Source organism: Lemur catta, chromosome 21 (assembly GCF_020740605.2).
Source record: "Lemur catta isolate mLemCat1 chromosome 21, mLemCat1.pri, whole genome shotgun sequence".
In the NCBI taxonomy this organism is placed as follows: Eukaryota; Metazoa; Chordata; class Mammalia; order Primates; family Lemuridae; genus Lemur; species Lemur catta.
This window is the reverse complement of record NC_059148.1, coordinates 30,370,598-30,384,030: the sequence shown is the minus strand read 5'-3', so window position 1 is coordinate 30,384,030 and position 13,433 is coordinate 30,370,598. Positions and strand designations below refer to the sequence as shown.

The following is a 13,433-nucleotide window of genomic DNA, read 5'->3' as shown; positions in this document are numbered from 1 at the left end:
AGTACAACTAGGCTAAATTTTTGGACTGGAATCTGGTAATGTTATTTTAAAATAAGAAAATAGCAGCAACAAATGCAACTACTTACAAGTTCATGAACTTTAAGGAAATCCCAGGTCCAGCTGGAGCTCAGACCCGTGACGCAGGTGGACTGATGACACATGCAATTGGGAACAGGTACTTGCGAGCCGGGCAGGCTGCGGGGGCGGCCCCGAGTCAGGGCGTGAGGGTCTCTCCACAGCTGCCTCGGGTGGAAGATGATCTCTGGCCATGCCCTGCACGGAGAATTAGAGTCTAACTGTGCTCTAAGATTTCGGGTCTAAGTGAGTACGTAGTAAGTATGAGCAGGTTGTTTTTATAAATCCACCGACTTCAACGTAGCTTGTCTATAAAGTGAAGCTGAAGTTCTAGGGGAAAATGGCAACTTATATGCTTCCCCCTCACCCCAAGAAAAAAGGGTCCTTTAGATAGACTAATACAAAAAATAATTTCCCCAGGTGCCTGAGGAAATATAAGCAGAAAATATGATTAAAATTAGAAATGAGAGGGTAAACACAGATGCCCAGGAAATTGAGAGACATCACACCGCATGAAACCCTGTGTTAGTAAATTTGAAAATCTGGAGCAAAGGGAGACTGTAGAATAGAAAAATGCACTCTGGAAAAGATGGGACAAAAATGGAAAAGTAAATGTCTAAGGAATTACAAGAAGTGATCAGGGAGCTCTCCCTACGGAGACGCAGCTGTGATTGGGAGGAGGAAGATGAGGAAGAGGTGGAGGAGGAACACCTAGGTAATCAATAACAGAAAGCAATTTTCACAGCCCGGAATCCACCAAACACAATGAAAAACACAAACGTTAAATTAACTGTGCAGTATTACTAGAGTTTTTAAAATTAAGAACAAAAGCAGAATACCTCTAACAACAGCACTTACGTGTAGAGATCTTAGTGAAAGAGAAACCAAGAAAATGTAAGGTATATGGAGCTGAAAGAAAAAAATTCAGACAAAATGATTGCCTATTTTTTAAAAAACAAAATACTCCCCTGAAAAATCTGAAATATTTCATTTTCCCTTGTTTAAAAGAAAATCTAAAGAGAAAAAAATGAACACACAAGATGTTAACATTTCTTTATTTTGGATTGTCAGTAACTGAGTGATTGCTTCATTGTTTCTGGGAGTACGTGGGCTCCCGTGTGCACCTGGGTGTTTAACATTTATAAAAAAGGGAATTTTGCTGAGGAATGGAAATCGGGCCCTAGTGATTTCAGGTGTAAATCGTTTCACATATTTAAGAGAAATATATACGTGTGCGCACCGTTTACTCTGTTCCTTAGCATACACAAGCATACCTCAGAAATGCCAATACAAAAATGTGTAGAAGATAGTACTTCAATAAAATTTTTAAAAATCTAAAATAAATGTCAGCAGTATTTTGACTACAGGGTATCATTCCAGAAATAGAGGGACATTAAAACGTTTATTAGTTTATCATTCAACGTGTTAATAGATTGAAGAAAAAACAATTTTCAGCAACATCCAAATGACCCTTTCAAGGAAAGCCGAAATTATTCCTAAGTAAAAATTAAGCCCCAAGCCAAATAAAAGTGGTATTTGTAAAGACAAAACATATTGATACTTGCCACCGATAGCATCCCATACCTAGAAAAGCTAATCAGTAACAAAATTATGGCAAATAAGAAGACATTCAGTAAGGCGTGTGTCTCAAATAAAAGTCAAGAACTTTCTGTAAAACCATAACCAGTTATAAGTGTAACCACGAAGATTCTGTTAATATTCTACAATAATACAATCCCAATGAGCAGATTTAACAAGGAATTTGCCGTGTTTTTTAAGGGAATGTGTATGTTTTACTGAGGATTTGGGAGCAATGACTTTACTTTATGTAGAAATGCACATTCTGAAGAGCCCGGTCTCCCCTGAAGCAATCCCTGTGCCCCCAGCTCCTCAAGCCCAGGCGGGACAGGCCACCTCGGCCCCGACTCCCGGCCGTTTTTCCTTGGAGGCTCCCCAGCTCCCTTCCCGGCCCCGCACAGCTCCCGTCCCCATCTCATTCCCAACCCGCACTCCCGGCTTCCAGTCCCCCCGTGCTCAGTGTCTGTCCACGTCCTCAGTGGCCTCAGCGTCCACCGAGGCGACAGTCGTCAGTGTCCTCGCTCCTCTATCTTCCCTGCCATGCGGAACAAGGACTCCGGGAAGGCCCTACCCACATCCCAGGGCCCTGCCCGTGGTGAGACACCCCGTGTGTCACTGTGTCCTCTGCCCTAGCAGCGGGGACTCTGCAGGTGGGACTAAGGTGATTGATCAACTGACCTGAGAACGGGGTGATCGTCCATGCATCGTCCGGGTGGACCCGACACCACCAGCGCAGGAGCCAGGAGAGGAGGCCGGGTGGGTCTGAGCCGGGGGTCGGCCCCGGAGCTGGCCCTGCAGACTGAGCAGCCCCGAGAGAGGGAGCGTGGGGGACTCCCAGGAGCAGACAGGCCACCCCAGGGGACAGCCAGAGCAGGAAGCAAGCAGCTCAGTCCTGCAACTCCAGGAGACTGGACTGTCCCCACAGCCCGCACCAGCCTCCAGCTAAGAGCCCTCCCACCCGACAGCTTTATTTCGGCCTCCACGAGCCCCGAGCCCCGTGCAGAACACCCAGCTGAGCCCGGTTCTACAGAACTGGAAGGGAACGAACCTCAGCTGTGCTGAGCCGCTGACCGCGTGGCAGCCTGTTAGCGACTGGAAACTAGCACACTTGGGGACTTTCTACCCTGTCCCAGCCCCGCCCACAGCAACTGTTGCTTCTTGTAAGTTAATTGTCAGTTTTCTCTTTTCAGCAATTTCGTTATGATCCACCTGGGTGTGACTTCCTTTGTATTGACCCTGGTTGGACATCACAGCACTCGAATCTGTGGCTTGATGTTGTTCACTAGCTTTGGAAAATAGTCCCCCCAACCCCGCCTCTGCCAGGGGTATTTTTGCCAAAAAAGATTCCATTGTGTGGAGCAGGCGGGTGTGCCGGTTCGTGTGCAGGAGGGCTGCTATGCCCCAGGTTTGCATGTGCCTGTCGCTTTCTCCAACAACAAAAAAACCTGCCATGCAGGCAACTAGACTCAGACTTGTTTTTAATCATCCTCGTTGTACTTCCACACTTCAAAATATATTTTCTAGGGCCATTTCTGTCTTTTTAGAGAACGTAGGAAAGGATATGTCAGAACATAAATATTTGTGTGCATGTGACTACAAATAAAAACTTGAGCATCTTATAATTTTCATTTATTAGCACGTGTTAAAATAGCTGTCATTTATATAATGCTAAATTTTGGTGCCGTGGAACACGGAGAAGTAGCAGCTCTTGTTTCAGACAGAACAGCTGACTGGCTGGCCCCTTATGGGAGGTAACCGACGCTCCCTTCTTAAACACTGCAGGGCGGTTTATGGCAAAAATCCTACTCAACTTTCCACCCTGCTTGCACCAGAGAAAGACTAAATATTAATTATGGGAAAACAGGAGTAAGATAAAACACACACAAACAGAAAAGTCAGAATAAAAGAGCAGTAAATTCCATCTCTGGGCCTATAAAAGACAGATACAAATGATGAAAACCACAATTAAGGTGAAGTGGGAGAAAGATCTTTGGCGAGCACACATGCTGCCGAGTCTTGGGGAGCAGGTTCCTCTCTAAGACACGTCGGGGGCTCACCGTGAGCTCCTCCTGGGACTCTATTCTACAGCTTCTGTGTCTTCTCTGATATGAGGCCTTTGATTACAGCATTTGCTAAAACCAAGGCAGGTGACGTTCTCGTGCGTGAGTGAATATTTCTAAGATAGTGAGATAGTTTTCTCAAAGACAAGAATTCTGGAATTTAATCCCAAACAGGAACATAAATAGATACCATATTTTCCTATTCAAATAGTGAGTCAGCTCTTATTACAGCCCTCTAATTTTATCCAAGAATAACACGTGGCTAATTAGACAGGAGTCAGTTTAATAACTAGCTGACATTTATAAGAATAGAAATGGATTATACAAAAAATGTTTACGATTGCAAAAGAACGGTTAAAACTGGTAGAAGGCATGGAATTGGAGCAATGATAAGTTAATGAACTTCTTATAAATATGCAACGGCTGCAGTCAAGATTCCTGCACGTTAATCCAGTCGTGCATTCGCTCACTCGGTGTGTAGTTGCTGAAGACCTACTAAGCGTCAGACACTGTCAGGTTTCTCTGTGCCGGCGATGTCTTTCCGCAAGGAACGAGGAACGGAGCGCTCCACCTGTGTCCAGAGCGGCAGACAAGGGCGGAGTTCTGCTTGTCAGCCCTCACTGTGAACTCACAGATTCAGAAGTGATAACAGGAAGTTCACAGATTTAGTCTCAGCGTCTAAGAGCCGGGGGACACAAGGCCTGTCTGGCCCTCGACCACCAACCCCTCTCCATCCTTCCTGCTCAAGGCTCTGTCTACAAAGTCTCAGAACTTGCTCTTGCACTGTCAGTTTGAGAACCCAAGGAAGCCCAAGTTTAGCAAACAGGAAGGATGGGGAGTCTAGTCTTACAGATAAAACATCGTGGGTATATGTACGTAAATACTTTTTTCCCAAGACGACACGTCGCCCTTCACATGAAGGTTTTATCAACCAGTGCATGTACTTGTGCACGGACCCTGGGTCACGTTGACGGCACCTGAAGCAGAACGTGGTGTCGTTTTCACTCCCAAAGAGCCACTGAGACTTACACAGCAGCCCACCTCCCTCTTCCTCCCCTGCCGAAGCCACCCGGCTCCTGTCTCGCTGGAGAAAGCCTTGAAACAGAACGAAGGCGTAAATCCACGCCGTCAAACACAAGAACTCCTTCACAGATTACAAACTCCTTAAAGACAAGGAAACTTGGTTCGTCCTTTGTCAGAGCCACCCGCACCCTGCGGTGCCGAGCTCAGCGCTCTGCTTGTGGCACCTGGCGATGCGCGGAGGAAAGAGAACCCGCAGGAACCAGAAAGAACTGGAAACTCACTGTTTCTGTGAGTTCAGCGTCTTTAGATTCCACATACATGTGAGATCTTACAGTTATGCAACACGGTATCTTCCATTACAGCTGTTTTCCCTTAAAGTTATAAATAGAGCCAATAGAGAGCCCGAAACAGGGATATAATTATATCGACTGAGAAGAGAGAAAAGTAGAATGAAGTAAGAAATAAAATGTCATAGGTCATACCAGCAAATCAGTGGCTAATGTCTAAAACTGCTACGTCGAGAAAGTATAATATAGCATATTATTTAGATATATGGGGGGAAATAAACCTCCATAACACACTTAGAAGAGTTGAAAATCGTTGCCTGAAGGGAACAGAAATAGGGTTAGGGAGGGTGGGATCCCTGCTGAGGCATTTCATTAGAGACTCTTTCACAGGTGTAATGTTTTAACAATGAGCTTGTGGAACCTCGGTAAGAGTTTTAAATTCACATTAAAAAAACAAGGCGAGGGATGTGTTTCAATGGCTTCTAGCCAGAAGCAGACGTGAGCAGCCCACCAGCCCACCGTGGGCTCTGCAGTATAAAGTCTTGCTGCTTCTGCAAGGGTGGAAGAATAATTTTATTTTATTTTAGTGTGACATCCAAAATGCAATCACTCTGCATTCCACGCCACCGCTATGAAACCCAGAAGCTGATACACTTTAAGAAACAGAGTGGTTTATAAATCTGTTCGCAACACAGGTGCCAGATTGACTGATGTTCCCCGTTTGTTAAAAGAAGCACACAGGTTGTTTATAGCAACGCAGCATTTCTAGGGTCATCTAATAGCTCTTCTGTTTAATGTGGTAGAAATAAAAAAAAACAAACTCACAACCCAGCACCACTGCAGCACTCGCTATTTATTTGGGAGGTGGTGGAGGGACGGCTGGAATAACAGAGTTTGGCCAAACAAGCAAAAGACAAGGACAAGGTGATTACTCATGATTCTTTTTATTAGGTTATTGATCTTGGTTGGGAAATGAATTGAAAATGTTTTTTTAAAAATCAACCAGAGTTAAGAAAACATGTCGAGGAAGAGTGTGGCTGCAGAGCAATGTCAGCTCTCCATGCTGACATAGGCCGGGGCTGCCCAAGCTCGTAGGAACAGAAATCAGGGCAGTGACCCGGGACATGAAGGGCCAGCCACCCAGCACGTGCAGGAGATTGTGAAGTTTTATACCTGAGTAATCTATCGCTCTGGCTTGGGGCATAGTCCAGAATTCAGAATTCAAGGAATATATACATGTGTGTTTATGCGTGTGTGTGTATTTCAGTTCTTGAGGCAGAAGTTGGAAAGTGTGTATTCATCAGGATGGATCAGGTGATATTGCAGTAACCAGCTGCTCCCAAATCACGTTGCTTGGAGACAAGAAAAGCGTAGTCCTGACTCCTGGCACCTGTCCTGGGTGAGACAGTAGGAAGCTCTTCTCTACGTGGAGACCCAGGTAACCAGGCTAACAGAGACTGCTCCGGCATCTTGTCCCCATACTGTCTGGAACACGCAGCCTCCTTGGTCTCCATGGCAGATGGTGAGAAAGACCAGATAATTGAGCGTGAAAACTTCATGGCTTCAATGCAGAAGTAATAAACGATAGTGACCCTCACCTGTGAGTGGCTAGAAGTGTTCACGTGTCTCTCGCTAATGGCAAGGACCTGGAAAGTCTGAAGGAGCACATGGCCCAGTCAGGGAGCCAGCCTTTGCCTGGCACCAACTGGAATCCATCTCCGTGGCACGACCACCAACATCTAGCCCCATTAGCCTGGCATCGCTTCTGCTTGGTCAATGGCATTGCCATCCTGTGTTACCTCTGAATATGATGTTATGATAGGAGAAAAAAATCATTTTTAACCTGATCTGGGCATCCACCTTTAAGCAGTATATTTATTTTGCCGTGAAATCTAAATTCTCATTTTGTATATCCCTTTTACATTTGATGTCTTAGAATTCAGTTAGCCATGGACAAAAATAACCTTATAAGGTACCATTTCTTTATATCTTTGGGAGATGGGGTCAAGTGTAGAGGGTAAATAATACCAATAATAACAAAATTTTAGTTTAGGAGAATGAATAGACTTAGCAGAATATGCCTTTTTGTATTTTAACATCAAGAAAATACTAGTGTTGCAAAAGGCATTCAGTTGTCATTCTTCATCGCTGAGTAGTACTCCATGGTGTACCTATACCATAGTTGGTTAATCCATTCATGAATTGATGGGCATTTGGGTTGATTCCACATCTTTCCAATTATGAATTGTGCTGCAATAAACATTTGAGTGCAGGTGTTTTTTGATAAAATGATTTCTTTTCCTTTGGGTACGTACCCAGTAGTGGGATTACTAGATTGAATGGTAGGTCTACTTTTAGGTCTTTGAAGAATCTCCATACTATTTTCCATAAGGCTTGTACAAATTTGCAGTCCCACCAACAGCGTATAAGAATTCCTTTCTCTCTGCATCCACACCAGCATCTGTTGTTTTTGGACATTTTAATAAAAGCCATTCTAACTGGGGTAAGGTGATATCTAACTGCAGTTTTAATTTGCATTTCCCTGATAATCAGTGACGTGAAATATTTTGCATATGTTTACTGGCCATTTGTCTACCTTCTTTTGAGAAGCTCCTGTTGATGTCTTTTGCCCACCTTTTAAATGGGGCTGTTTGATTTTTTCTTGCAATTTACTTGAGTTCTTTGTAGATTCTGGTTTATTAGTCTTTTATCAGATGCATAGCTTAGTGGGCAAGTTAGCTTTCACGTCCATTTCTTCAAAATGCCCGTTTCCCAAATTTGTCTCACGCAGAGTTCAATGATGGAAACACGAGCTTGGAGGTCAAGGCAGTGGGCTGGGAGTGGCTCTGGTTGGACGAGCCCCCAACTCCACCAATGCCAGTGCCCAAGCCAACCCCCCCTACAGTGCAGGGAAGGCTGGTGAATCTGTTGCTCCGTTTTATTTGCTTTATGGGATATTTGCCCTCCTCTGATGAGGTGCTCAGAGGTTATCACTGTGATGCTTTTGTTTAAAGAGGAAGCCATCAATGCAGCTACCCCTACGTTCATTTTTATTTCTTCCAACCTTGTTCATGGATTTTAACAGATACGAGATCATTCTGGAACCATATACTGAAATGGCAAGTGACCTCCAAAGAGGCCATAGTGACGTTGCAGCCAAGGGGGAAAAAATAAAGAAAGAAAGAAAAAAAATCTTTTATTTCTCCTTACAAACAATAAGGCAATTTAAATTACTCATCAGCTTAAAACTGATGAGAAATCATGAGAACTCCTCCCTTCCAGGTTGCATCAGCTGGGATGGTGATTATCTGTGAGTAACAGAGCTCGAAGAACAATGGTTAAAATGAGCAAGATTTTCATTCTCTCCAAATGCGTTTGGAAGGAGAAGTGCCAGGGTGCCATGACGATGCTTCTCACATCCGGCTCCTTCTCCCCTTGGCTCAGTCGTGGTGTTGGTCCCCCAGGGCTGCTGTGACAAGGCAGCATGACTTGGTGGCTGTGAAACAAGAGAAGTGTATTGCTTCTTGGATCTGGGGGCAGGAAGTCTGGAATCAAGGTGTCAGCAGAGTGGGGATGGTCCCTCCTGCCTCTTCCAGCCTCTGCTGGCTATCCCAGTCCTTACTGTTCCCGCTTGTGGAAGGATCACTCCCAACTCTGGCCCCACCTTCACACACCGTCCTGTGTGTCTGTCTGTGTTTTCTCTTCTTATAAAGATGCCGTCCTTAGGTTAGGACCCACCCTAATCCTGTAGGGCCTTGCCTCAACTCATGACATCTGCAAAGACCCTATTTCCAAACAAGATCACATCCTGAGCTTCCAGGTGGACGTGAGTTTTGTGCTTATCAGAAGGGCTGCATGCAGTGACCAGTAAGGATCACGATTAGCCAGTGGGATGGAGGTAGTGTTTTCTAAATCAATTCTGGGCCTTTATTTCCCAGGTCCTAAGGGACTGTGATAAGGTGACCACATGGCAGTGAGGCAGCTGAGCTTGCCAGGGTTGACGGGGGTCCGATCATCAGAGCAGCCCTAGGTTCTGTCTCAGCCAACGTCGGGGCTGACAGGTGCTCACACACCTGAACACGATCTCCGTGGTCCTCCTCCCTCCTCCCGTCCGTCCACAGATTTCTGTGTGTCATCCCCACAATATCATTCCCTCCTGGAGAAAGCAAAGCTGTGCGAGAGAGAAAATTCTGGATGTGAAGTGTTGGAAACACGCAGAGGAGGCAGGGGAATACCCAGCCTGGAGGCGCAGTCGCTGCTCCCCACGTGCTATTCGGAGGACGACGACACCCCGGACATATGGGCTTGCAGCTGCCCCTCCGCCATCCCAGGGTCACCTCTCCTCTAACCCAAACGTGCAGAAACGCTGGAGGTCTTTGATTTTTGTTGTTGGAAACGCGCCTCCCTCTCCACTATGCATGTGCACAGTTGTCTTCCCCTAGACGAGTGACAGCAGTGACAAACCGCCCCAGCCCCCACCACCTCTTTCTTTCCTCTGTGATGAGTCGGTTTGGGCCAGGTAGATGGCGTTTTCCTGTCCTTTTCACAGTGTGACTTGTTCCTTTTGATCCTCACCCTTTAGAGTGGAGAAAAGTACATATGGCTTTTTTCTTCCCCAGGGGCAGCGAGTAACATCATATACTGATTTCACCCCTTCTTTTTTTTTTTTTTTTTTTTTTTGCCATGTTTCACCCAACATGAAATAAAATCAGGCTAGGAACCCCCAGAGGAGAAAAAGCGAAAAATGTGTAGACAAAGGAGCCTTTGAAGGCTGACGCCCGTTCAGACGGTGTAAGGCGCGGTCTTTGAAATTTAGGAACGTTCCGAACTGGAGTCTTGCCTTTTGGAATGAAAATAATGAAAAAAAGAGATAGATATTATTATATCCAACCGCTAAACCACATGAGCTAGTTATAGCTGAACGTCATCCTATAAAGGAAAGATAAGATCTTAAATAAGAAATAAAAAGTTAACATGAGGAAAATAGTTATGTAATTTCAGGATGATAAACTCTTATGCCGTCTGCCGGCGGGCGACTAACAGGCATTTTGGATTTCACATGAAAATCAAAGCATCGAGAATCTCTGCAGGGCCCTGGCTCAGAGTGATGCAGGTACAGCCTTGCTGAGGCTGCAGTCTGGGAGGAAGATGAAGTGACCGGATCACCACACATGACAGTGAAATGACAACTGTGTTAGATGTACGCAACCAGCTCCCAGCACCCACCCGTTCAAAAACCACAAGAATTCTATCAGCGTAACCGAGAACTGGCGCACTGGAGGGACAGGTGCAGAGGGTGGCGTGCTGCTCCGTGTCTGGGAAGGCTACCTGTGGCACAGGTGTGCCACGGGGAAGGGATGCGTCCTTAGCGTGGGAGGGGCTGGAGAGCAAGAAGGTGACGCTGTGAATCCTGGTCCCTTCCCTGTTGCATCCTCGTGTGTGCACTCAACAGACAGTTTTACTATTGGTCGTGGCCAACAGTAAACTGTGCTAAGTGGCAGAGAGCAACCACAGCCTGGGGGCTTACGGTCTGGAAGGGAGGTAATGCGCTTGGACCACCGCAGGTGGAAGTAAAATAACAACTGTGCTAGTTGCTACCAACGAGAACGGCTCTGGGTGCTCTCAGCTCTGAAAGCAAATGACCAGGGCAGCTGGGACGTCCCTGGAGACACGTCTCCCGAGCTGATCTGGGAAGGAGGAGTTTAGTAGCAAACATGCATGTTTGCGTGCATGTGTGTGTGTGTTGAGCATGCGTGTGTCATCTCAGTGGGGGTGTGGGAGTGTCACTGCAGCCGCGATAGCATTGCAGACACGTGCGGAGGCCAGGACCCAAGAAGAGCCTGGGAAATTGGAGGAGGTGACAGACAGCGAGAGTGACAGAGCACAGAGGGTGACGCTTCTCCCACAGCCTCTGTGTGTCTCTGGAGCACACCATGCAAGGTGGTAGCGTGCTGACCTAAGCGCCTTCCCCGTCCCTTGCCCCTCTGGCCAACCGTTGGCTGCTTACGTTGGAATCATTGTGTTAATACATACGTTTAGGTCTGTTGGAATCCCGCCTTCATTGCTTCCTAGCTGTGTGACGCTGGCAAAGTTGCAAAACTTCTCTGTGCCATCTATAAAATGGGAAGAATAATAATGCCTGTCTTGTCAGGATGCTGTGAAGACTGATGGATGAGTCAATATTTGCAAAGCACGGGGAAGGGTGCTTGACACGTGTTTGCCAAATGCGATAATAAGATTGAATTTGTTCACTTCCTATTCCCTCCCTCCTCATACGCTCCCTGCAGAAGCTGGGTGAGGACAGAGAATTGTCTCTTGGCCGCCAGGGCCACTCGGCAGGTGCTGCGGGCCCGGCCTTCCTGAGCCTGATGAGAAAGCAGGTGCTGTCTGCAGAGCGGCTGAGGGTCGGGGTTCTGCATGTCCCGAAGGGCTGGGCATCTGGGCAGGGGCGTGATGGCCGGTGTGTTTGGTCTTCCAGGAGGCTGAGATCCTGAACACCGCCATCCTCACGGGGAAGACGGTGGCGGTTCCGGTGAGGGTGGTCTCCGTGGAGGAGGACGGCGCGGTGACCGACCTGCTGGAGTCCGTGGAGTGCAGATCGTCGGATGAGGACGTGATTAAGGCAAGTTGACACCTCCCCACCCCCGCAGAGCCTGCGGTCGTGTCAGCCCCAGTGTTCTTTGGCCGGCGGGGACCTGTGGTTATCCCGCCACTCAAATCTGGAGATTGTCCCCGGCACAAAATGGAGCACAGTGACAACTGCTCTGCCCGGTGATGTCGCCAGGTCTGTGACGCCTTCTCTTGACACTGTGCCCTCTGGCGCTTTCGATTCCAGCCACACAGGAGTCTTTGCGCTTCCTCTGACCTTAGCCCCCTCCCTCCCCCCACCTTAGCCCTCTCCCTCCCCAGACACTGGACGGCTGGCCCCTCCCGCACTGCCCCCAGAGGCCTTTCCTGATCTGCGCTGGTGAAATCCTCACACCGGCAGCACTGCCGCCCCCACCCCTGCTGAATTTTTGTTCTCATGCATATGTAGATATCATATATATCATGGATGTTAATTCTCTTATATACTACGTATGTTTTATGTATTTATTATATTCATGGTCTGGCGTCCCCACTGCATATAAGCTCCCTGAGGACAGTGCTGTTGTGACTCACCTGTTCACTGCTGTGTCCCCATCACTTACAACACAAGTGTTAAAAGAAAAACTTCAGACAAATTCAATTTAATGGAGTTTAACTGAGCACAGAGCAGTTTGAGAATTGAGGGCCCCCAGGACCAGACTCCGTTCAGAGCCTCCAGGGCTGCCACGTGGTCGGACGGCACTTATGGGCAGGGAGAGGAGAGTGACAGACAGGACACAGAAGTGAGGGACAGAAGCAGCCGGTTACAGCTTGGCAATGGCCTTATCCGAACAGCTGGCCGTCTGTGATGGGCACAAGAGCAGGTCACGGCCGGTCTGCACGTCCGGTTAGGTTACAATTCACTGTGTGCAGAGAACGCCTTAGGCCACACTTAAGAAATGTCAGGAGGCAGGTTCAGGCTAAATCTAATTTAACACGAGGCACATAGTAGTTGCCCAACAAATGTTTGTTGATTGAATGAGCAATATAGTAATGAACAGGAAGCACAAGAGAAGATACAACTAAATGACTTAAGGTTTCCCAGGGGAGGTGGCAACTGAAGGATGCATAGGCGTCCCGTGTGCAGATGCGCAAGGCAGGAAGGGACATTGCAGGCAGACACAAGGCCGGGAACCGAGGTTGGAGGAGACGTTCTTGGTGCTTGGGGTCACAGCCCCAAGCGCCGGAGTGGCCACATGACACCGGGTGGCCAATCAGAGCCCTGCATCCTTCTGGACGTGCCATTGGCTCAGGGATGGACGCAGTGTCCAATCAGAGCCCGCGAGCTGCAGCCCTGAGACTTTGCAGGAACCCCTGGGAAAGAGGTGTTTCCCCCTTGGCTTTACGGGTGACTCGTGGACCCACCCTGAGAAACACAGGGGACGCAAAGAAAATTGTCAAACCTCACCGCGTTCGGTTCCCCATCAGTCAACAGGCCGCACGGCCCGATGCACAACGTAACAATCAAACCCGCGGCCTGCACAGCTGTCACCGGGCCGCTCTGCGAGTCACAGGTTTGCGCAAAGAGCCACCCGGCATGTGTGACGTTCTGTTGTCATTTGGAGGCCCTGGAGAAGGAAAGCCAGGGGATTCTTGCAGAAGTGTCGCAGCCACCTTTGCGCCCCTGGAAACCAGCCTCCGAGCGGGGACGGTGTGTCCCAAATGCCCCCAGTCTTGTTTATTCGTATTCACTTTCTCTTCTTTCCCAGCCAGAGGCCCGAGAGCTTGCGTGGTCTCCCCCATCCAAGGCAAACCCCCTCTCAGGAAGCCCCGCTGGGGAGCT

At 47.8% G+C, this 13,433-nt stretch overlaps 1 protein-coding gene across 1 annotated transcript in view; it reads left to right on the top strand.

The window, feature by feature from the left end:
• The window catches only part of TMEM132D (transmembrane protein 132D), a 475,101-nt gene that overhangs the window by 406,756 nt on the left and 54,912 nt on the right, over positions 1-13,433 (top strand). The window contains exon 5 of the mRNA XM_045534295.1: positions 11,502-11,645. Within this exon, the coding sequence (XP_045390251.1) occupies positions 11,502-11,645 (144 nt within the window). The remainder of the gene's footprint in view (positions 1-11,501; positions 11,646-13,433) is intronic.